Here is a 24,245-nt window from a genome sequence, read left to right as displayed (position 1 = left end):
CTGTGGATAAACCTTAAGCTAAGTGAAAGAAGCCCGTTGCAACAGATACTCCATTATATGGAATGTCCAGATTAAGCAAGTCTGTACAGATAGAAAGTAGGTTCGTGGTTGCCTCAGGCTAGTGGGGAACCTTTAGTTGTGGCATGTGACATCTAGTTCCTCAGCCAGGGACTGAACCCATGCCCCTTGCAGGAGAAGCCTGGAGTCCCAAATGCTGGACTGCCAGGGAAGTCCTGAGTCTTAATGTTCTGAGAGGCCAACGCTGGCCATGGCATTGCATACATGCTGTTCCTGCGGGGAGGAGTGTGCTTTGTATGATCCTTCATACATAAGGAGGCCTGCACATGGATTCCTCTCAACTCTCTTTTTCCCAATGATCTGGCTGTGTGTCCTTATTGAACCTCTGTCATAAATGCCAGCTGTGAGTGCAACTGTATGTTGAGTCCTGCGAAACTCCAGTCATGTGGCTGGTCTGGAGCACTCCTGACACAGCCAGTAGTGTGGAAAGTAACAATATGCATATAAAATAGGTGGGCGGGGCTTTCCCGGTGGTTCAGTGGTTAAGATTCCACGCTCCCCATGCAGGGGGCCAGGGTTCAATCCCTGGTCAGGGAACTTGATCCCTCATGCCGCAACTAAGAGTTCGCATGCTGCAACTGAAGGTCCCACATGGTGCAATGAAGGTCGAAGATCCTGAATGCCACAGCGAAGACTTGGTACAGCCAAATAAATAAATAAACATTAAAAAAAAAAATCTTAACTTCTTAAAAAAAAATTGAGTAGGAAAGAAATTCCTACTCACTTCAAAGTCAATTCACAGTGCCTGTTTTGGCCTTGTGTTATGGTGAATGACTTTTATTTTCTTTTTTACACTTTTTGGCATTTCATATATTTTCCATGTTAATGTTACTTTTATTTTCAGAAAAGATGAGTATTTAAAAAATTTTTTTTCTGTTGTGTTTGACATTTGTCATCATTTTTAGAGTGGCTGACCTTTAAAGGGGCTTCTCTTGTTTTCTTTCCCTTAGGGTTGCAATCCCCTTGCACAGACTGGCCGGAGCAAACTACAGAATCAGAGGGCTGCCTTGAACCAGCAGATCTTGAAAGCCATGCGGATGAGAACAGGAGCTGAGAACCTTCTGAAGTAAGTGTCTGCTGGCTCCACCACCTCAACTGGGAGCCCGGCCTCTCCTAAGGCCTATCCATCTATTTCCTAAACTCCCCGACCTGCCAGACTTCCTCTCAGCTCTTGATTTTAGCTTTGAGCCTCCTCCTTATTTCTGGCACCTGGAACAGACCCTGTCTCACCTAGAGGTTGGTTGTGTTAAAGACATGTATTTTATGCAGCCTGTGTGGTGGGGGTGGGAGGATGATGGGGGAGGTCCAGTTATCCTATGCTTGTTTGTTTTTCCCACTTTCTTGGGACCCATCTGTTTTCTTATGCCTGATCTACAGTCACTTCTTGCTGAATATTTGTTGAATGTATAAAGAAAAGGCAGAGAGAAAGGAAGGAATAGGAACCTTTCTGTTGCCAGCATTCATCTCTATAACGAGAGGGGCCTCCTAGGCCTGGGGCTCTTGGGACACTCATTATTATGCTCTGGTGGTACCATAGTTAACTTCCCAAGCATAGAACTCAGTGGAGCCTTACCTGTAGACTTTCTTCTGCAGAGTTCTGGGGTAGCTCTTGCCAACCCCATGCCACCTTCTGCACTGTGTACGGAAGGCAGGCACTGTGTATGCTACCAGCTTACTCAGACAGATGCCTCCTAGAGCCCCAGAAAGAGATGGGGAGTGTTTGCTGGGACCTGGAACCTGGAAAGCTGGCAGGATATGGCTAATGGCTGTTTTCAGTGGGTCAAGTTCACTCTTGGAGGCCTTAAGGAGCCCAGGATGCTTGGAGGCTGCTGGGCAAAGCCAGATACATCAAACCAGGTGTTGGTAAAAAAGCTACAAGACTCATGGTCACAAATATGTTTGAGGAGTATGGTCCACTCTTCTTTATGGGCTGCTTACCTGAGCACTCAGTGAAGAGAGGTGGAGGGTTTCTCACCATCAACTTGGAGTAAATTCATTAAAAAAATTCTTTTTTCAATTTTATTGCAATTGAATTGCTATACAATGTTGTGTTAATTTCTGCTGTACAGAAAAGTGATTCAACCATACATATACACATATCCCCTCTTTTTGGAGTGTCCTTCCCATTTGGGTCACTGCAGAACATTGAGTAGCCTTCTCTGTGTTATATAACCTATAGAGTAGGTTGTTATTAATTATCTCTTTTATATATAGTATCAGTAGTGTATATAGGTCAATCCCAATATCCCATCTCATCCCACCCTCCTCCTTAAATTCATTTCTGAATCAATCTGTTCCTTAGGAAAGATCTCTGAGGTATGAAGTAGGAGAAAAGAAAAACGCAGGACAGCATGCCCTGCGTATACATTTTAAGGGATGAAGAAAACGCTGTTAGGGGCTCTTGGGAGCTAGGCAGGGCAGAGGTGACTCCTACTTGTCACATTATACTTTCAATGTTTGAATGTCCTTTTCCAAAATGTATGGATTACGTTTATGCATTTTTATTCTGAGATATCCAGAAGAATTGTGAGAGGCCCAGAAGAATAACGTAAGGGACCCACTGCCCCTGGGTCAGAACGACAGTGCTGACCTGTGCTGGTTTCATGACTCATGGACTAGCAGACAATGCAAGTCCCGGGTGGCCAAGTGTCTGGAACCTCTTCTCCAGCTACTTCCGCAACAGGGCGGAAGGGAGATTGTTCCTGGAGGAGACTGGGGAAAATGCTGTAACATGTCACCTTTTGAAATATCTGACCGTGTCCCTGTCCCCAGAGATGTCTGGACCTGGGAGTTGTCAGGTCCACTACTCAGCGGACCTCATCGGCCAGGGCAGCTCAAGAGAGCCCCCCAATTTTGGGAGGACTTACCGTGTGCTGAGCTTGACATGCTGAGGGCCCCACCGGTGTGTTTTGTAGCCTTGGGTTTTGGGTGACACCTTGCCAGGCCAGCAATGTGGTTGAGGGGGGTGCGTGGGGAGCCCTGACCCTGTGCCTGTCTGTTCACCCAACGAATGGATTTGTTGAGCACCTGCTAAGTGGCAGGCAGTGCCTGAAATGCGAAGGGATAAGGCTGTGAGCAATTCAGACAAGGCCCTGCTTTCCTGATGCTTAATCTCTCTTGGGGGAAGCTTAATACACAAGCAAACAAATCCGCTCACGTCAGGAGGTGATGTTTTCCAGGGCGCCAATGAAAGGGAAATGTGACAGAGGCTGACGCAGCGTGGTGTGTCCTTGGAGACTGAAGGTGGTCAGGGAGGCCCTTTTCAGCCAGGGCACTTGGTGTTGCTAAGGTGGGGACGAGGGCGGTTTTGTCTGTCTTGCTCTGTGAATGACACCAGCAAACAGCCTCTCTGAGGCTTGTTGTCAAGTCCAGTGTTGAGCTGGCAGGGGTGGGGGTGGGGTGCGGGTGGTTAATGATTCTTGCAATGACCTAAAAGTTCAAAGTGCTCCTCTCTGGAGAATGCTGTTGGAGGAAACCCTAAAGGTATTTATTAATCTGACTTAACCGGCACCAACCGTTTCCCAAAAACAAATAGGGTGTTTAGCCAAGCGCAGCTCTGGCCCGTGGGTATCCCTGGCTGGCCAATTAGGGGGCTGTCCCTGCCAGCAAAGGGTAGTCAGAAAGTGGGCCCTGCTGTCCTGTCTGTCTGTCTGTTTTTAGGTTCCCAAATGCCCTGCCACAGCCTCCCGATGAAGGTAGAGCAGATGGAAAGTTTGGGGGAGGTTGTGTTTGGGAAACTGACCCTCAAATGCAGAAACGGGAGGGTCCCGGTCCTTATGGGCATCAGTAAGGGACCTTTGAGGCTGGGCGGGTGTTGTGAGGAGCCAGGTTTTATAGGCTGTGAGCAATTCAGGTGAGACCCTGCTTTCTTGATGCTTAATTTCTCGTGGGGAAGACCGACTCTGATCCATATCGGCCAAGAGTCCATGAGCTTCCTGGAATTTGATTCGGAAGATATCAGGTATTTTAAATGTGCCTTTTCAGGCTAAGCAAGGACAATATCCTCTCTTTTCCTAGCTCCTTTCCCTCCCTTGAAAAAAGCTGGGGTAGCCATGTGATGATGTTTCTCAAAAACAGATGGTCTTTGTGAAACTCAAAGCCAAGTTGTCACACAGCTCAATTTTAACTAACTGGTTCTTTGAACAAGGGCAGTCATTTAACATCTTGGGCTTCAGGTTCCCTTCTTGGGGCCAGGGAGGCCTGGAAAAGAGTGAAGGGACCAGTGCTGTGAGGCAATAGGGAATGGTAGGGACTGTGGTGAAGAGCAGAGCATATGCTCTCTGGGTGGGAGGGGTGGGGCAACTCCAGTGCGGCCCATATGGAGGGCAAGGGCCAGGGTTGCCAGATCTTCAGTTTTGCTTGTTGTTGTTTTTTTTTTTCAGGAAAAGCCAGAGATCTGACTCCCCTCTCCCCACCCTCCTACCCACTACCTTTTTTAAATCTTCTGATAATTGGATTTTAAAATATTGGCAGCTAGTTCAAGGGGGAGGAAAACACCCAGAGAGTCAAATAAGCAAGTCCCATGGACCTCCAGTTTGTGACTTCTGAACCAGAGGGTGATGAAGTCCTGGGACACGGGTGCCCTGGGGTACATTGGTCTGTATGAGTGTGATTTGAGGTTCATGACTGCTCACACTATCAGTTCTGAGGGGGGCTGATGTCTGGGCAGGGAGATGTATGAGCCAAGGCCTTGGGGGCATCTGCCTTCCTGCACTGAGAGGTGGTCTGGGAGCAGATGTCCTTCCAGACCCGCTGATCTGCTGCCTTAGCCGGGTGGCCACACCAGAGCACTGGGCAGTGCTTACTCCAGTCTCCCTGAATCCCTGGTAGAGCAGGATTTGGGGTCAGATGGATTAAGGCCACACAGCTCCAATAAAGTCTCTGAAGCTGGTACAAGCCTGTATTGCCTGTCAATAAGCCTGTTCCTAGAGGGACATTTTACTAAAAGACTTGGGAGAAAAATATTACACTAAAATAAATGGACATACGTGGGTCAGAATGCAAATTCACGTGCACCTTTAAGAGAAAACATGGGGATTTTAGAGAAATTTTGGACTTGGGGCAAAGAAGCCATATATCCCATGGGGCATCTTAATGGTGGAAAAGGTCTCAGAAACTCCGACTTGAAGGACATGTGTGGATGTGGTCAGTAGCCACAGGAAATCATTGAATGTGGCCCTCCTTTCCCTGTTCACACATGGTGGGTTGATCACTCAGAGAGAGTAAGTGGGATACCTTTTAATTCTTCTGCAGCGTGTGTAGGCTCTTTATGAAAAGCCCAAGGGAGTAGGGGCTTCCCTGGTGGCTCAGACGGTAAAGAATCCACCTGCAGTGTGGGAGACCCAGGTTCGATCCCTGGACCAGGAATATCCCTTGGAGAAGGGAATGGCTGCCTACTCCAGTTTTCTTGCCTGGAGAATTCCATGGACAGAGGAGCAAAAAAAAGAGTCAGACATGACTGAATAACTAACACTTTCACTGTCAAAGGAGTAGGCTTCTCCTTGGTGGTCCAGACCAGAAGGTAGACCCAGGGCAGGAAAGGGCTAAAACACCCTTCTGCCTCATCCTGGTTGGTCTCAGAAACTCTTGGCTGTAACTTCAGTTACCAGATAACAGGCATCTCAGAGGAGGAGTACACACAGGTGAAAGCTGAGAAACTCCATGTTCTTCCAAGAAGACCCTGGAGAGGATTCATTTTCACCCAGAAAGGCGGCCCAGGTGCAGAACATCAGTGTTGAAGGGACCAGGGTTCTGGTTCTTCATTCCTGATTTGGGCCAGCTCCTCCCCCAGCCGGTGCACAGGGGAGCTGGCACACGTGTCATATTAAACTGGTGGCATCTTATGGAAGAAGCCCCCCTCACCAGTGAATCCATGAAAAATCATGATCTGTATTAGGAACGGTACACACTATAGAGTTGGTTTCTGAATCAGTATAGTACCTTAAGGTCAGCATTGTGGAAACACACCCTGAGGGCCCCTCCTGGCCACCAGCTTTTTCCAGAGTGACCCATGATCTACATGAAGAGGCCCACATCCAAAGAGCAGCTCACTGATTTGTTGTAAATCCTAAACCTCAAGTTGTTGCCAAAAGAAGTAGCAGATCAATATACAGAGGTGGGAAAAGCTAAGCGCCAGCATATTTGGAGGTTCTTCAGGTATTTGGTTGGAGGTCTTAGGGCCTATATCGTCATATTTAAGTTGGACCCATTCTGTTGCTAAGAACCAGTCTCTTCCCCAACCCCCCCCCCCCCACACACACACACCATTGACTCTGAAGAGTAATCTTGACTCTTCCCTTTGTTCTTTCATAACCTGAAATTTGTGAAGCCTTTACCATGTGAAAAAAGGTTGCAGGAGAAATACAGAAAGATAGTAGGCAAAAAGGTCTTGTCCCTCCAGGAATTATAATTGTTTGTCTTGCCTCACTCTAAAATGTATTTGAAGGACTTCCCTGGTGGTCCAGTGGTTAAGAATCCCCCCTCCAATGCAGGGGATATGAGTTTGATTTCTGGTTGGGAAACTAAGATCTCACATGCTTCGGAGCAACAAAGCCCAAGCAAGTTGCAACTAGAGAGCCCATGAGCTCTAGAGCCCATGAGCTGCAACTAGAGAAAGCCTGCCTGCTACAATAAAGAGCCTGCACAACCAAATAAAATAAAATAAAAATAATAAAAAATTTTTAAAAGATAAAAAATGAAATCAAATTAAATGTATTTGAGGCACCTTAATACACTTGGTCCCCTAGAGAAGGAAATGGCAACCCACTCCAGTGTTCTTGTCTGGAGAATTCCATGTATAGAGGAGCCTGGTGGGCTGTAGTCCATGGGGTTGCAAAGAGTTGGACACAACTAAGTGACTAACACACACACACACATACACACAACACACTTGTATAGCGTGTAAGAATAACAGGAACGATGAGGATGTGGGGGCAGGTGGAAGAAGAATAAAAGAGATTTAGTTGGAAGTAAGACTAGTACCCTCTACAAGGTCTTATATCCTCTGTTAGACGTGGGCCATGTTTTTCTCTGAGTTTTCCGACAGGCAGTAAGAAGGGAATGTGATCTGGAACACATTTCATACCCATTATTCAAAATCAGATAATTTACTAAGAAGAAGCTGTTCCCAATACCAAGGACTGGGAGAATTTCCTCCTTTGCACCCTCGTGGATGTTATCAGCTAGTGAATCAGTCATGTTCTCAGTAACATCTCTATACTGCAGGTTTTACAAGGGGCAAGTTGTGACCCATGGGGTGTAATGAAATCAATTCAGTGGGTTGCTGTGGTATAATAAAAAGAAAAAGTGTTTGGTTTTTGTGCCTGGTTCCTGGCACAGAGCTCCTAAAACCCTTGGAATTACTTGCGTGACTTGTATGCTAATGAAATGACACCCAGTGGGGGTTGGGAGCCTTTGGGAGCTAGGGAGCTTGCTGTTTATCAGAAAGAGCAAGCCTGTTGAGCGGGCTGGAACTTTCAGCCTCTCCCCTGGACTTCTGGGAAAGAGAGGCTGGAGATTGAGTTTAATCACCAGTAGCCAACAATTTAGTCAATTATGCCCACGTAATGAAGTAATGAAACCTCCATTAAACTGCTAAGTGATGGGGAACTTGGAGGTTGGAGAACACATCAAGGATCAGGGAGGGAGACCTGCCCGGAGAGGGCATGGAGGCTCCGCACCCTCCTTGGCCTGTGGATCTCTCCCACCTGGCTTTCCTGAGCTATATTCTTTACCATAAACCACAGTAGGGACTTCCCTGGTGCTCCAGTGGTTAGGATTCTCACTGCATGCCCTGGGGGTTTGATCCCTGGTTGAGGAACTAAGATCCCATAGGCCTTGCATTGTGGCCAAACAAACAAACAAAAAAAACCCACAGTAAATGTCAGGAAAAGGTTTTCTTGAATTTTGTGTGCCATTCTAGTGAATTGTTGAAGCTGAGAAAGGGGTTGTGGGAACCTCTGATCTGTAGCTGGCTGGTCAGAAATACAGGTGTCCTCCCCTCCCACCAACTTGGAACTGGTGCCTAAAGTGGGGCAGCCTTGTGGCACTGAGCCCAGAATCTGTGGGGTCTCTGCTAGCTCTGGGAGTTGGTGACAGAATTGAATTGAATTGTTGGGCACCCAGCTGGTGTCAGAGAATCAGAATTGTAAAGTTTCAAACTTTATGATTTTTTAAAAAGTTATGAGAATTGCTGTGATCTCATGGCAAGCCTTCAAGATGGTGCAGAAGAAAGATAAGAAGTCTAAGAAGTCAACCTGGAAGTTTAATTTGGATCTTACTCATCCAGTAGAAGATGGAATTTTTGATTCTGGGTATTTTGAACAGTTATTATGGGAGAAAGTTGAAGTGAATGGCAAGACTGGAAATCTTGGGAATGTCATTCACATTGAATGCTTCAAGAATAAAATCATAGTTGTTTTTGAGAAACAGTTCTCTAAAAGATATTTGAAGTACCTTAGCAAGGAATAGGGAGAAGGCAATGGCACCCCACTCCAGTACTCTTGCCTGGAAAATCCCATGGACAGAGGAGCCTGGTGCGCTGCAGTCCATGGGGTCGCTAGGAGTTGGACACGACTGAGCAAGTTCACTTTCACTTTTCACTTTCATGCATTGGAGAAGAAATGGCAACCCACTCCAGTGTTCTTGCCTGGAGAATCCCAGGGACGGGGGGAGCCTGGTGGGCTGCAGTCTTTGGGGTTGCACAGAGTCGGATATGACTGATGTGACTTAGCGGCAGCAGCAGCAGCAGCAAGGAATACCTGAAAAAGAACAATCTGCGTGATTGGGTTTGTGTGGTTGCATCAGACAAGGAGACTTACAAGCTTCCTTACTTCCAGATTAGTCAAGATGAAGATTAACCTGCTCCCATCCCGTCAGTTTGGTTTCATTGTACTGACAACCTCAGCTGGCATCATGGACCATGAAGAAGCAAGACGAAAACATACAGGAGGGAAAATCCTTGGATTCTTTTTCTAGGGATGTAATACATACAAATAAAATGCCTCAGAGGACCAAAAAAAAAAAAAAAAAGATTAATCTGAGTCTGAAGACTAGATGAAACCATCCTTTATAGGGTTTTGCTTGCTAATAAAACAAATTAAGCATACAAAAGAAACATCTTGAAATGGACCTTTAGCTTATCAGTGAATAAAAAACATTGTATATGAACAAAACAGAAAAGTTATGAGTTGAATAGAATATATGGGAGAGTATCACAGGTACGGCAGAGCCATGGCATATGGGATCTTAGTTCCCCAACCAGGGATGGAACCTGCGCCCCTATAGTGGAAGCACAGAGTCTTAACCTCCAGGTTCCCCAGTGGCTCAGACGGTAAAGAGACTGCCTGCAATGCAGGAGACCCTGGTTCAATCCCTGTCAGGAAGATCCCCTGGAGAAGGAAATGGCAACCCACTCCAGTATTCTTGCCTGGAAAAATCCCATGGACAGAGGAGCCTGGCAGGCTGCAGTCCATGGGATCCCAAAGAGTCAGACACAACTGAGCCACTTAACCACTGGAGTGCCGGGAAGTTTCTGAGACTTGTTTTTTGGGGTAGGAGGTATATGTGTATGCGTATAGTGTACTGTGATACAAAACTCATCTGGTCATCATGTCCTTCTCCAAAAAAATTCCTAAACCAATGATATTCACCAGCTGAGCTTCCAACATCTCATTTCCTGGCTGGGGAGCCCAGACTATGCATGAATGAAAACTTACTGGTCAGTGAAAGGGCACGTGCCATCCTATTTGCAGCCAGGTCATGACTGCTCTTTCTTTCTTTTCTTTTTAAAAAAATACATATTTATTTGCCTGTGCTGGGTTTTAGTTACAGCACACTGGATCTTTGTTGTGGCATGCAGGTTCTTTAGCTGTGGCATGTGGGATCCTCAACCAGGGATCAAACCTGGGTGTTCTGTATTGGGAGCACAGAGTCTTAACCACTGGACCACTGGGGAATTCCCTATGACTGCTCTTTCTGAGTGGGCGTAAGCTTGTTGGCTGGTCATGGAGAACAAGCTGAGGGAAGGGAGGTAGAGAGAGGGAGAGAGAAAGCGAAGGGAGTATAAAGACACCATGAAGAGAAACCGATGAACCCATCTATGTGCAGGGCATGGAGAGTCCCCGGGGGAGGTCTGACTCCAGGGGAAGTGGTTTAGTGCTTTGCTCTCTGGAGGAAAGGTGGACAGGTGGTGAACAAAGCAGGTCAGGGTCAGGTAGATGGGTTTTCATCAGCTGAGGATGGGGAGGTGGTCAGTTACTGTTTCTGGCCGGCTGGAGCTCTTGCTGGCGACCCTCAGGTGTCCTCATGTGTGACAGGAGGACATTTCTGGCACTTGGCCTGAACAGTGGCTGAAGACTTGCCAGGATGGTCCAAGGGAATGCACTCAGCAAGAGTACAAGCTCCCTGGCTTAGAGCTTGGTTGTTACTGCCACGGTTGTTTTGGCAGTGGTTCTGAATCTGTAGAAGGAGCTAGCACCTGAAGGACCTTTGAGTAGGTAGCAAAACCCCTCCTTTGGGAACTCGGGTAAAGTCTGTTCCTCCATCCAGCTTCACACTGTTCTGTTTAATGAATATAGTACATTTTGCTTACCCATTTGCTTGTTGCGTATCTGGATTGTTTCCTACTTTTTGGCTGAGGAATAATGCTATTATAAACAGTCACATGCATGTCTTGGTTTGGACATATGTTTTCGTTTCTCTTGTGTAGATTCCTAGGAGTGTAATTACTTGGTTTTACAATAAGTTATGTTTTAAAATTTTTCTAAGCTACCTCGCTGTTCTCCCCAGTGGTTGTGTCAGTTACATTCAGCAATGTATGACGTATCTAGTTTCTCTGTACAGCCTCACTAATACTTGTTATTGTCTTTTTTTCTTTAATTATAGCCACTCTGATAGTTTTGTATTGGTATCTTATTATGTCTTTAACATGCATTTTCCTATTGACTAAAGACACTGAGCATCTTTTCATGTGCTTATTAGCCATTTATAGAACTTCTTTAGTAAAATGTCTATTCAAATCTTTTGCCTGTTTTATGAATTCAGTAAAGTTACAGGATACAAAATCAATATACAGAAATCAATTGCATTTCTATACACTAATGATGAACTATCAGCAAGATAAATTAAGAAAATATTCCTAACACTTATACACCATTGGTGGGTCTGTAAGTTGGTATAGCCACTGTGGAAAACAGTATTGAGATTCTTCAAAAACTTAAGACTAGAACTGCTATGTGACCCACCTACTCCACTTCTGGGTATTTATCTGAAGAACACAAAAGCTACTTTGAAAAGATACAAGCACCCCAGGTTCATTGCAGCATTATTTATAATAACCAAGGTATGGAAACAAACTAAGTGTCTATCAGTGGATGGCTGGATAAAGAAAATGTGATACACACAAACACACACGCACACGGAATATTATTTAGCCATAAAAAGGAATAAAATCTTGCCATTTGCAACAACATGGATGGAAATTGAGGGCATTATGCTAAGTGAAATAAGTCAGAAAGACAAATACTGTGTGATCTCACTTATATGTGGAATCAAAACAAAATAAACCCCCAGATCCTGTATACTGCGACTGAGAGTTCACATGTCACGACTAAAGATTCCTCATGCTGCCACAAAGAAACAAAGACTGAAGATCCTGAGGGCCACAACTAAGACCCGGCACAGCCAAATAAATATATAAATGTATATATTTTAAAACCCAAGCTCATAGGTACAGAGAGCTGATGGTGGTTGCCAGAGGTAGGGGTTGCAGGGCAGACGAAATGAGTACAAATTTCCAGTTGTAAAATAAGTCATGGGAATGTGATGCACAGCGAGGTGACAACAGTTAATAATACTGGGTTGTATGTTTGAAAGTTGCCAAAAGAGTAAATCTTAAAAGTTCTCATCTGAGGAAAAGATTCTCTAACCATGTATAATGACAGATGGCAAGTAGATTTCTTATGGTGATCATTTTGAAGATATATAGATATAGAATCATTATATTGTACACTTAAAACTAATAGAATATTGTATGTCAGTTATAACTCAATTAAAAAAATATTTTGCCCATTAAAAAAGTTGAGTGATCTTTTTATTATTTAATTAACAGAACTCTTTATGTTTTCTAGATACAGATTCTTTATCCGCTACACAATTTGCAAATATTTTCTCCCAGTCCGTGGCTTTCTTCTTCTTCTTTTTTCCCTGGTGGCTCAGAGGTTAAAGCATCTGCCTGCAGTGCGGGAGACTGGGGTTCGATCCCTGGGTCGGGAAGATCCCCTGGAGAAGGAAATGGCAACCCACTCCAGTATTCTTGCCTGGAGAATCCCATGGACTCTGTCCATGGGGTCGCAAAGAGTCGGACACGACTGAGCAACTTCACTTCACTTCACTTCTGAAACACTGAAGTTTAAAATTTGACAACTCAAATTAGTGTTTCTTCTTTTATGGATTTTTGTGCTTTTGGTGTATAACTAAGACTACTTTGCCATCACTTCATGGCAAATAGATGGGGACACAATGGAAACAGTGACAGACTTTATTTTCTCAGGCTTCAAAGTCACTGCAGATGGTGACTGCAGCCATGAAATTAAAAGATGCTTGCTCCTTGGAAGAAAGCTATGACCAACCTAGACAGCATATTAAAAAGCAGAGATATTACTTTGCTGAAACAGGTCTATCTAGTCAAAGCTATGGTTTTTCCAGTAGTCATGTGTGGAAGTGAGAATTGGACCATAAAGAAAGCTAGCACTGAAGAATTGATGCTTTTGAACTGTGGTGTTGGAGAATACTCTTGAGAGTCCTTTGGACTGCAAGGAGATCAAACCAGTCAGTCCTAAAGGAAATTAATCCTGAATATTCATTGGAAGGACTGAAGCTGAAGGCTCCAATACTCTGACCACCTGATGTGAAGAACTGACTCATTAGAAAAAACCCTGATGCTGGGAAAAATTGAAGGCAGGAGGAGAAGGGGATGAGAGAGGATGAGATAGTTGGATGGCATCACCGACTCAATGGATATGAGTTTGAGCATGCTCCAGGAGATGGTAAAGTATAAAGAAGCCTGGCGTGCTGCAGTCCATGGGGTAGCAAAGAGTTCGAGATGACTGAGCTACTGAACAATAACAACAAGAATACTTTGTCCAATTCGAGGTCACAAAGATTTCATTCTAGGAGTTTTGGAGTTTTTGCTCTTTTACTGAGGTTTCTGACCCATTTTTTAAAACTTTACTTTTAATTGGAGGATAATTGCTTTACAATGTTGGTTTCTGTTGTACAACAACCTGAATCAGCTGTAAGTTTTTATATATCCCCTGCTTCTTGGAGTCTCCCTTCCACCCCCAACCTCCGTCTGATCCATTTTGACTTGATACTTGGTCTGGTGTAATGCTTAGATTGAGATTTATTTTTTGCATATTGTGCAGAAAAGAGTTATTGTCGCAGACCTGAGAAGTCTATCTTTAGAAAGCCCTGCTTGCAAGGTTGGCACTTGGCTGGTGTGTGGAAATGTAGATTTCAGGAGAGTTTCCCTTGTTCCTAGAACTGATAAGAGGAGCTCACTACAAACTATTTCCACAAACCATGTGAAGTGAAGTGAAAATTGCTGAGTCGTGTCTGACTCTTTGCAACCCCATGGACTATATAGTCCATGGAATTCTCTAGGCCAGACTACTGGAGTGGGTAGCCTTTCCCTTCTCCAAGGGATCTTCCCAACCCAGGGATTGAACCCAGGTCTCCCACATTGCAGGCAGACAAACCATGTGATTTATAGCAAATACCTGCTTTCCTTCTTGGAGTCTTAAATTTTGGAACATGCTAGGCAGGAATGTCTACCTGACCAACCCCCAGTAAAAACCCTGGTGATCTTCTTTGGATGATAGTTTTTACACACATGTTGTCACAACCCTTTGCTGGAGGGAGGAATTAAGCGTGTCCTGTGTGACCCCTCTCGGAGAAGGCAATGGCACCCCACTCCAGTACTCTTGTCTGGAAAATCCCATGGGCTGAGGAGCCTGGTAGGCTGCAGTCCATGGGGTCACTAAGAGTCGGACACGACTGAGCGACTTCACTTTCACTTTTCATTTTCATGCATTGGAGAAGGAAATGGCAACCCACTCCAGTGTTCTTGCCTGGAGAATCCCAGGGACGGGGAAGCCTGGTGGGCTGCCGTCTATGGGGTCGCACAGAGTCAGATACGACTGAAGCGACTTAGCAGTAGCAGCAGCGTGACCCCTCTGGGAAGGAGGACTCTTAGCAGCCTGTGCCTGGTTTCCTCTAGACCTCACCCCATGCGCCTTTCCCTTAGCTGATTTTGCTGGATGTCCTTTTGCTGTAATAAACCAGAGCAGTGAGCACAGCTATATCCTGAGTCCTGCAAGTCCCACCCCCACTGACTCTAGGGGTGGTCTTGGGGACACTGACATGCGTAGAAATGTCCAGTGGCTTCAGCACCATTCGTCAGAAAGACTTTTGCTCCTTGAATTTTCTTGTCACCTTTGTCAAAATCAATGTACCATAAATGTAAAAATTTACTTCTGGATTCTGTTCTGTTCCATTGCCTATCCTTATGCCCGTACCACGTTGTCTTGATTACTGAGGCATTGTAGTAAGTTTAAAATCAGATAGCATAAGTCCTCCAACTTTGTTTTTTTTTTTCCACAATTATTTGGCTCTTCTAGGTCCTTTGCATTTCCATATAAATTTTAGGATCGGTTTGTTAGTTTCTCCTAAAAAGCTTACTAGGGTTTAGATTGGAGTTGCGGTTTTCAAATTTTTTTAAGTTGATCTTGCTTATTTATTTGACTGCACTGGGTCTTTGTGTCTGGGACTTTGTCTAGTTGTGGTTAGCGGGGGCTACCCTTGGCTGCAGTGCACGGGCTTCTCTTGCTGTAGAGCACAGGCCGTAGGCGCAGGGGCTTCAGAAGTTGCAGCACATGGGCTCAGTCGTTGCGGTTCACAGGCTGTATAGAGCCAGGGCTCAGTAGTTGTGGTGCTCAGACTTAGTTCCTCCACGGCATGTGGAATCTTCCCCAACCAGTAATCGAACTCGTGTCCTCTGCATTGGCATGTGGATTCTTATCCACTGTACCACCAGGAAAGTCCATGATGGGAATTGATTTGAATTGATGGATCACTTGGAGAGAACTGACGTTTTGACAACAGTGAGTCTTTCAATCCATAAACATGAAATGCCTGTCCGTTTAATATCACAGTAGTGTTTTGAAGTTTTCAGTGTGCAAGACTTCTGCTTCTTTTCTTAATTTTATTCCTAAGTATTTTATTCTTTCTGATACTATTATGAGTGAAATTGTTTTCTTAATTTCATTTTAAGATTTCTTGTTGCTAGTATATAGAAATACAATTGATGTTTGTATTTTGACCTAGCTAAATTTATTAGTTCCAGTATTCGTTTTTTGGGTGCCTGGGGATTTTATACATGCAAGATTATGTCAGCTGTGAATAAAGTTTTACTTCTTCCTTTCAGTTTAGATACCTTTCATTTCTTTACCTTATTGCTACTGGCTTCAATCTCTAGTATGGTGTTGATAAGAAGTAGCATAAATGGACATCTTTGCCTTGCTCCTGATCATAAGGGGGAAAGCATCAATCTTTCATCATTAAATATGATGTTAGCTGTGGGTTTTTGTAGATGTCATTTATCAAGCTTTGTAAATTATCTTTTATTCCTAGCTTGTTTTGGATTTTTACCATAAATCTGTGTTGGATTTTATCACATGCTTTTTTTCCCTGCATCTATTGAGATGACAGTTTTGGGGTTTTTTTGTCCCTTATTCTGTTGCTATAGTATGGTACATTAATTGATTTTCAGATATTAAGCCAACCTTGCATTCCTGGGATAAATCCCACCTGGTCCTCTGTATATGTTGCTAGGTTCAGGTTGCTAATATTTTGTGGAGGATTTTTACATATATATACATGAAAGATACTGATTAGTATTCTTGTGGTGGTTTCCCCTGGTTTTGAATCAGGGTGATATCAGCCTCATACGCTGAGCTGGGGAATGTTACCCACCCCCTGTCTTTTCTCATCTTTTCCCTTTTAAGGAGATAATTTATGGTCCCTGACATGTGACTAGGAGAAACTTCTTTTTCTCTTCTCAAGGCTAATTCTTATAAAATTCAAGTTAAGCAGCTCAGTGTCATTGGCTAAATCCTAGGTCCATGTATGGACAGATGTGGCTCAAAATGGAGCAGGTTCTTGGCCTCCCTGAGACACCTTGTCTGATCACAGCTTGCACCTCCATCTGCAGGCAGACCCCCCAGAGCTTCCCTACAGGGACAGGGGTGGGGTATCTGCTCAACCGGCCACTGGGGGATGCTTGGCTGAAGTTGCGTCTCTCCCCCTTTCTCTTTTAACAGAGCAGCCACGAACCAAAAGGTACGCGAGCAGGTGCGCCTGGAACTGAGCTTCTTGAATTCAGACCTGCAGATGCTCAAGGAAGAGCTGGAGGGGCTCAACATCTCAGTAGGAGTCTATCAGAACACAGAGTAAGTAGGGGCAATGCTTCTGTCAGGTACTTTCTGAGCCTTGGGAAGTGCCTGCATCAGGGATGGTACACAGATAGGCCCCAGGGGTAGCCAACCCTGCTTTGATCTGGTTTGGGCTTGAGCAAGGTGCAGGAGTTAAAGAGAACCTGTAGGGTTTGTTGGAGATACCTGACCAGTTGGAGAAGAAGGCATTTATTTGTCCTGGGGCCACTTGGGACACAGTTTTACTGGAGAGCCTTGTGGCTGGGTTCAGGCAGGGAAATGGCACCTGTCACGTAGCCTGGGTGATGCCTCTGCCATAAAAAGGCCCTGGAAGGGTAGCTGTGGTCAGCTCTGAGAGTCAACCTGCCAGGTGGGGCCCAGGAAGCCCCATCTTCTTCCCTCTCCACCTCAGCACCACGCACACGATCTGACTCTGAGTCATTCTGTTGATAAGATTATAGAAACATGTAATAAGCTGCCTTTCCCAGCAAAGATCATGAGACTTTTGTAAGTTCCCTGAGGGGATGGTGTAACTGAGACACTTTGGAAATGTCTCCCATTGAATATTTGAGAAAGAAATGTTCTGATTCCAAAGCATCCCTTAGAGAGTCTTTGTGGGAGGCCAAATGTTGAGGTGTGACCTTCAGAAGAGCTCAGAAATTCTCCCTCCCCAAGGTGAGCTACCTTGGAAGGAAAAGTCCATCTTTTTTTTCCTATATGGACCGTTTTAAAAGCCTTTATTGAATTTATTAGAGTATTGCTTCTGCTGATTATGTTCTGCTTTTTGGCTTCGAGGAATGTGGGATCTTAGGTCTCCAACTGGGGATAGAACTCGCACCCCCTGCATTGGAAGGTGAAGTCCCCACCCCTAGACAGCCAGGGAGGTCCCCAAAAGTCCATCTTTAAGAGGAAATAACCTTGAGAACTGCTAAAGAACAGTTTACATACCTTTCTGTCTGGAGAAGTAGGACTTTTCAAAAGGTAAGGGAGCCCCAAGGAAAACTCAGTCAGAAAATAATTCCCTAGATGAACGGAACCAAATGTTGGAGAGCCTTCCATCATCTTTGAAAGGTGCTTTTCCAGATCATCTCCTGCTCAGTCCTCTGCACTGTCCCCAAGGGGTTTTTCTGAGCCATGGGTGAAACCTCTGCTTCCTTGGTGGCCATCCATGAGCCAGGCTGTGTGTCCTGGCTCACTTACCTTTGAGCTCCCAGCATAGTTCTGACACCTAATCAGTACAGCCAGCGAACGGCTTCCCTCAGCTCATGCTGTATGCTCAGTTGTGTCTGACTCTTTGCAACCCCATGGACTGTAGCCTGCCAGGCTTTTCTGTCCATGGGATTCTCCAGGCAAGAATACTGGAGTGGGTTGCCATTCCCTTCTCTATCTATGAGATGAGTCAGGGCCAAGCATTGGTGATACAAGTAGGATGTTTCTTATTCCACCTCGCTGTACGTGAAGCACAGGGCTGATCATGCATATTGCCCAAAGACACGCAGTTAAGGCCCCTGTGTGGCTGCAGTACAGCCGTAAAGTGGCTGATTGGTTTCTGGGAGTGGGAAAGTTGGTCCCCGGGAGTGGGGAAGAGGGGAGAGAGATGTGCAGATATATAATGACATCTTGCATTTCCATCCGCCCTCTTCCTGTTTTCAAAGCACATTATTTTTTTCTTGGCACAGCTGATCTTCACACATGTCTATGAGGTAGACAGGGAAGAAACAATCTCATGCAGATGAGAAAACACAGAGAGCCCCGAGGTTATGGGAAAATGTTATATTAGTGCAAGATGGAGAGGGTGCGGAGTCCTGGCCAGGAGCCTGGGGATGCTGGCTGCTCTTACACGGTCACAGGAAGAGCAGACCTAGCCGCCAGCCCTGTCGGGGTGAAGCCAGCAGAGAGCGGCCCAGCCTGTCCTCATCTCCTTCTAGCAGGATCCAGCTTTCCTGGCAGGCCTTGGGGAAGCTATGCACCCCATTGGGACTCGCCTGCTTTCAGCACAGCCCGTTGTTTTCTGTCCCCCACAGAGGCAGCTTCAGCTTACAGCCCATTGTCCACTCACCCCGCCTGCATTCCTGGCCTCCTCCCCGGCTGGGCTGAGCGGCCCCAGGAGGTCTCCTGTTACAGGTCAGGGAGCGAAATCCCCGTTGGCAAAACACAGCTGAGCCCAGTTCACTTCCCACTGGCCCTGCCCCTGAGACCACGCCCAGAGCGACCTTTGGGGTAACCAGGTGGTTGGTGGGGGGAGAGGAGGTGGTGGGGAAATAGCCAGCCAGGGCCTGACCCAGGGCTGGGAGCCAGGTGCACTTAGGTGTCAGATGGGGCCCCCGTCCTCAAGGCCTTCCCCGTGACACCTAGAGGGATACCCGCCTTGGGAGGAGGCACGTGAGAGCCCAGGGTTGGAGGGCTGCAGGAGAGGTGGGACCCACTGCAGCGAAGGGAGGAGGAGGAGAAGGGTGGGGGTTGGCTGGAAATGGCGGCAGTGCACCAGACCGCAGAGCAGTGAGCATGCGAGGCACAGACCCTGGTGTGCAGAGGTCGTCAGGACAGTTATTCAAAGATGCAATGTGATTGGAGGGATAAATCAGGGTACAGCTGGTAGGGGCCTCATGTGTTAGGCTCGGTCGTCTAGAAGGGGACCGGGACTCCTTTTGGAGCAAAGACGAGGACATGACCTGAGTGGTCTTTAAAAAAAAAAAAAATTATTTATTTTTGGTTGCACTTGATCTTTGTTGCTGCACGCAGGCTTTTTCTAGTTGCAGTGAGTGGAGCAACTCTTTGTTGTGGTGCGTGGGTTTCTCATTGTGGTGGCTTCTCTTATTGCGGGACATGGGCTCTAGGCGTCTGGAAACTTCTCAGACCAGGGATTGAACCCATGTCCCCTGCATTGGCAGATGGATTCTTATCCACTGTAGCACCAGGGAAGTCCCCAAGTGGTCTTTATGGAAATGAACTTATGTGTACTAGCTTGGTGGGAAGAGAGGGGTGGGGACCTGAGCTGGATTCTGGTGGGGGGACAAGCTGGGGGTGTGCAAAGTGGCCGAGATGCGGATGTTCATGTAGCTTGCTCTGTTCCTTCTAGGGAAGCATTTACGATTCCCCTGATTCCACTTGGCCTGAAGGAAACCAAGGACGTTGATTTTTCAGTCGCTCTCAAGGTAAATCCCAAAGCAATGGGCACTGGATTCGCTGTTTAAAAGAGCAATGTGGAAATTGTGGATCCCTTGCAAGTGCTGAGTGAGGCTCGACGGGCCAAGTGTCGCTTGATTTCTTCAGGGTGGCCTTGAGCCCCTTCAGCAGACCACCCGGACAGCCTATGCTAAACTTTCCTATGCTCACTAACATCTGGTTGCTGAGACTCTCACACGCCTGGGGAAGGGGTTGGGAACCCGGGCTGGTTGGCTCCAGGAATCCAAGGCAAAGAGGATCTATGGTAAACAGGCTTTGAGTTTTTAAAATTGCATCCTGTTTTAGTAACTCTTTTTTGCCTCAAATTTTATGGTCAATTTAGGCCATGTTTTTGGAAGAATAACCAAAAGTTTTTGACCCTCAACATTTTATTTTGGAAATAGTAGAAAATTTGAAAGAATGTCACAGTGAACCCCTGTATACTCATTACCTAGATTGTCCTGTTAACATTTTGCTGCAGTCACCTTATGTATTTGTGCATCTATGCATCCCTCTCCCCGCACATTAATACATCTTATTTTTGATACCTTTCAGAGTAAACCAAAGATACTGGTTCACTGCCCTTAAACACTTGAATAGCTAGAGTTTATGCATCCCCCACGCCCTGATCCCTGGATGTCTGCCTTCTCTTTTTTTTCTCTCTATCCCCCACTCTGCCCTCCCCCTTTCTCTCTCCCTCCTTCTTTCCCTCCCTTCCATCTTTTCTTTTTTTTTTTTTTAAGTACCAACTTTATTGGGCTATTCATACATTGCACAATTCACCTCTTTAAAGTAAAAATAGTACCTGGCCTCCCCTTAGCCATGTGTCTCTGGCAAGCAGTGATATTGTAGGCCCGCCTGTGTCAGTCACTGAACAGGTGCTGGTGATGTCAGAGGCCCAGCTGTTAGGGCCCCTGTAATTCAGTGGAGGATCTGGGTGGGAAGCGAGAGAGATGCTTTGATGGAGGTACCCAGATATGGCTTGCCCCCAGGCTGGGGCCAAGAGAGGCCGCCCCAGGTCTGGAATGCTTTCCTCTTCCTCTTTGCTGCGGATCCATCACGATGAGTTTTACTGAATCATCTCAAACTTCCATGCAGAAGAAGAAAGTGGTGATGAGGTGGAAGGGGGTGTCTGTCTCCAAGCTTTCCAGCACAGGCAGGGTGTGTAGGGATGAATCCCAGAAGCGTGAAAAATGCTTCAAAGAATTCTGTTTCTTGTCACAGCAGTCCTGTTAGTTGACTCATCTTTTCACTGGTTTTATTTTAGAAAAGAAAAAAATGACCACATGGCATTTTTGGCACTACACAGTTTGTCCTTTTAAAAAGCAATTGGTAATAAACAAGTGGGACCTAATTAAACCTAAATTTTAAAATTAAAAGCTCTTGCACAGCAAGACTGTGGTCTATGCTAAGTCACTCGGTTGTGTCTGACTCTTTGCGACCCTATGGACTGTAGCCCGCCGGGTTTCTCTGTCCCTGGGGTTCTCCAGGCAAGAATACTGGAGTGGGTTGCCGTTTCCTTCTCCAAGGAAACTATAATAAAGAGAAAAGACACCTTTTAGAACGGGAGAAAATAATAGCAAATGAATCAACTGACAAAGGATTAACCTCCAAAATATACAAGCAGTTCATACAGCTCAATACTAGAAAAACAAACAACCCAGTCAAAAGCGGGCAGCAGAGCTAAACAGACATTTCTCCAAAGAAGACATACAGATGGCTAATGAACACATGAAAAGATGCTCAACATCGCTCATTATTAGAGAAATGCAAATCAGAACTACAGTGAGATACCACCTCATGCCAGTCAGAATGGCCATCATCAAAAAGTCTACAAGCAATAAATGCTGGAGAATGTGTGGAAAAAGGGAACCCTCTTGCAGTGTTAATGGGAATGTAAATTGAAACAGCCACTGTGGAGATTCCTTAAAAAACTAGGAATAAAACGTATGACCCAACAATCCTACTACTGGGCATACACCCTGAATAAACCATAATTGAAAAAGATGCATATACCCCAATGTTCACTGCAGCGCTATTTACAATAACTAGGGCATAGAAGCAACCTAGATGTCCTTCGACAGATGAATGGATAAAAAAGCTGAGGTACATATATACATATTTCTTAGCCATAAAAAGGAATGTACTTGAGTCATTGCTAATGAGGTAAATGAACCTTGAGGCTATTATTACAGAGTGAAGTCAGAAAGAGAAAAATATATATTAATGCATATATATGGAATCTAGAAAGATGGTACTGATGAACCCGTTTGCAGGGCAGCAATGGAGACAGACAAAGAAAACAGACTTGTGGACACAGTAGGGGAAGGAGAGGAAGGGTCTAATTGAAAAAGTAATATTGAAACATATATATTACCATATGTAAAATAGCCAGTAGGAATTTGCTGTATAATACAGGGAGCTCAAACCCAGTGCCCGTGACAACCTAGAGGGGTAGGATGGGAGGAGGCGGGAGGGAGATTCAAGAGGGAGGGGATATATACATACCTATGACTGATTCATGTTGATGTATGGCAGAAACGAACAAAATCAATTCAGTTCAGTCAGTCAGTCGTGTCCAACTCTGTGACCCCCATGGACTGCAGCGCGCCAGGCTTCCCTATCCATCACCAGCTCTGGGAGTTTGCTCAGACTCATGTCTATTGAGTTGGTGGTGCCATCTAACCATCTCATCCTCTGTTGTCCCCTTCTCCTTCTGCTTTCAATCTTTCCCAGCATCAGGGTCTTTTCTAATTGGTCAGTTCTTTGCATCAGGTGGTCAAAGTATTGGAGCTTCAACTTGAACTTCCAATGAACTTTTGTTCATTGGAGCTTCCAATGAACAAAATATTGTAAAGCAATTATTCTCTAATGAAAAAAAATTGGTTAATGCTTTGAAAGTTTTTGCACTTGTCCTCCAATCTCAAGCAGAGACTGTGTGTTCCTTTTACTCAGGGCCTTGTGGACTGATGTCTTGTTTAAATCCAGGTCCTGGGCCCTGTGAGTTTGGGGTTTATTTTAGAGTTTGAGAAGGGACTTTGGTAGTCATGCCAGACCCAGGATTACCAAAAATTTTATTTTCTGGGTAGTAGACAGCTATATGCCAGCTTTTCACAGGGCACGTGAGCTTTTGGTTAAGTGCGACACTTGCCATAGGTCTGTGAGACTCCAGACAATGCTTATGTCTGTGGACATGTTTTAGTTGCTTTTGTAGAATAGTTTCTTCTAATATTTAGTTTGTTGCTTTGTGCCAGAGCTGGAAGAGTGTGGGCATTTTGCAGGGGACAGGAAATAGGTGAAGGGGATTAAGGTTACAAATTTTCATATAATAAATAAGCCATGGGGATAGACTATGAAGCATAAGGAATATATTCAGTAATACCGTAATAACTTTGTATGGCAACAGATGGCTACTAGACTTGCCATGGTGATCATTTCATAAAGTATGCAAATGTCAAACCAGTATGTCGTACACCTGAAACTAACATAATATTGTAGTCAATATATTTCAATTAAAAAAAAAAACATACCCAGAAACACAAAATGTGTGAGTTTGGAAGGAATTGTGCAGGTCGCCAAAATTTAAAAAATTTAAAAAGAGTGCAAGCAAATAAAATGTACTTTTGTCACTGGAAGAATACTTTATATTTTAAGCAATTAAGACTGTATCTGAAAATAGAGAGTAACATATTTAATACTGGAAAAAAAAAAAATAAAAAGAGTGCAGGCATTCAAAAGGGAGACTCTTGGAGAAAATTGGGAATTTCCTGGGCAACTGTAAGGATCCAAACATGTCATGTGCAGAATTCACATTAAATCTAGTGGGGAAAAAAAAAATAACATGTTGTGGATATGGCCAAGTGCTATTCAGCTGAGGTTCCCAACCATGTCATTTTAGTCTAAAAAGAAATCTACAGATGTCAGTCATACAAAAATGAGAATGAGAAAAAACATTCTGTTTTTTCTCCCACGTTTGTGCTTGAGAGTAACACAGATAGGTGCGCAGAAGTAATCTGGCCAACTAAATCAGGGCAATTCATGTTGTCTTTCAAATCTGTGTATCCTTGTGATGTTTAATGGTCAGTGAAGCTTCATGGTCTGATTATGTTCTGTTTTAAATAAATGGGCTTTAAAACAACTTCATGAAGAAGCACCATCAAAATAAATTCCAGAGAATTCAAGTTTTTTTTTTCTTTTAAATATAGCTTTGTTAGTATATATTTCTGATTGAGAACAGTATTGCAAAATGTTCAGAAAATACCAAGACATGTAAAGATCCCTCACAGCCACACACATCCCCCTACACCTTTATTTTGTACTTAAGCTTTGAGCACCTGGTCTCATCTTCTGATCAGGGGTCTTTAGAAGGATGTGAGACTCCTCCGATCTATTCAGGCTCAGCGTGGTATCTACTGGTAATAAGTGCCACGTAGGGTAGCTATTAATTTCATTCTTAAGGCATCTTCCAAATTTTATTGTCAACGCTCTCCTGTGAGCATCTTTGCACAGTTT

General features: G+C 44.9%; 1 protein-coding gene across 1 annotated transcript in view; it reads left to right on the top strand.

The window, feature by feature from the left end:
* The window catches only part of RHPN2 (rhophilin Rho GTPase binding protein 2), a 69,160-nt gene that overhangs the window by 13,523 nt on the left and 31,392 nt on the right, over positions 1-24,245 (top strand). Inside the window, exons 2-4 of the mRNA XM_006061385.4 lie at positions 1,029-1,144; positions 16,458-16,586; positions 19,648-19,723. Coding sequence (XP_006061447.1) covers positions 1,029-1,144; positions 16,458-16,586; positions 19,648-19,723 — 321 coding nt within the window. The remainder of the gene's footprint in view (positions 1-1,028; positions 1,145-16,457; positions 16,587-19,647; positions 19,724-24,245) is intronic.

Source organism: Bubalus bubalis, chromosome 18 (genome assembly GCF_019923935.1).
Source record: "Bubalus bubalis isolate 160015118507 breed Murrah chromosome 18, NDDB_SH_1, whole genome shotgun sequence".
In the NCBI taxonomy this organism is placed as follows: Eukaryota; Metazoa; Chordata; class Mammalia; order Artiodactyla; family Bovidae; genus Bubalus; species Bubalus bubalis.
This window is presented reverse-complemented; position numbering and strand designations above follow the sequence as displayed.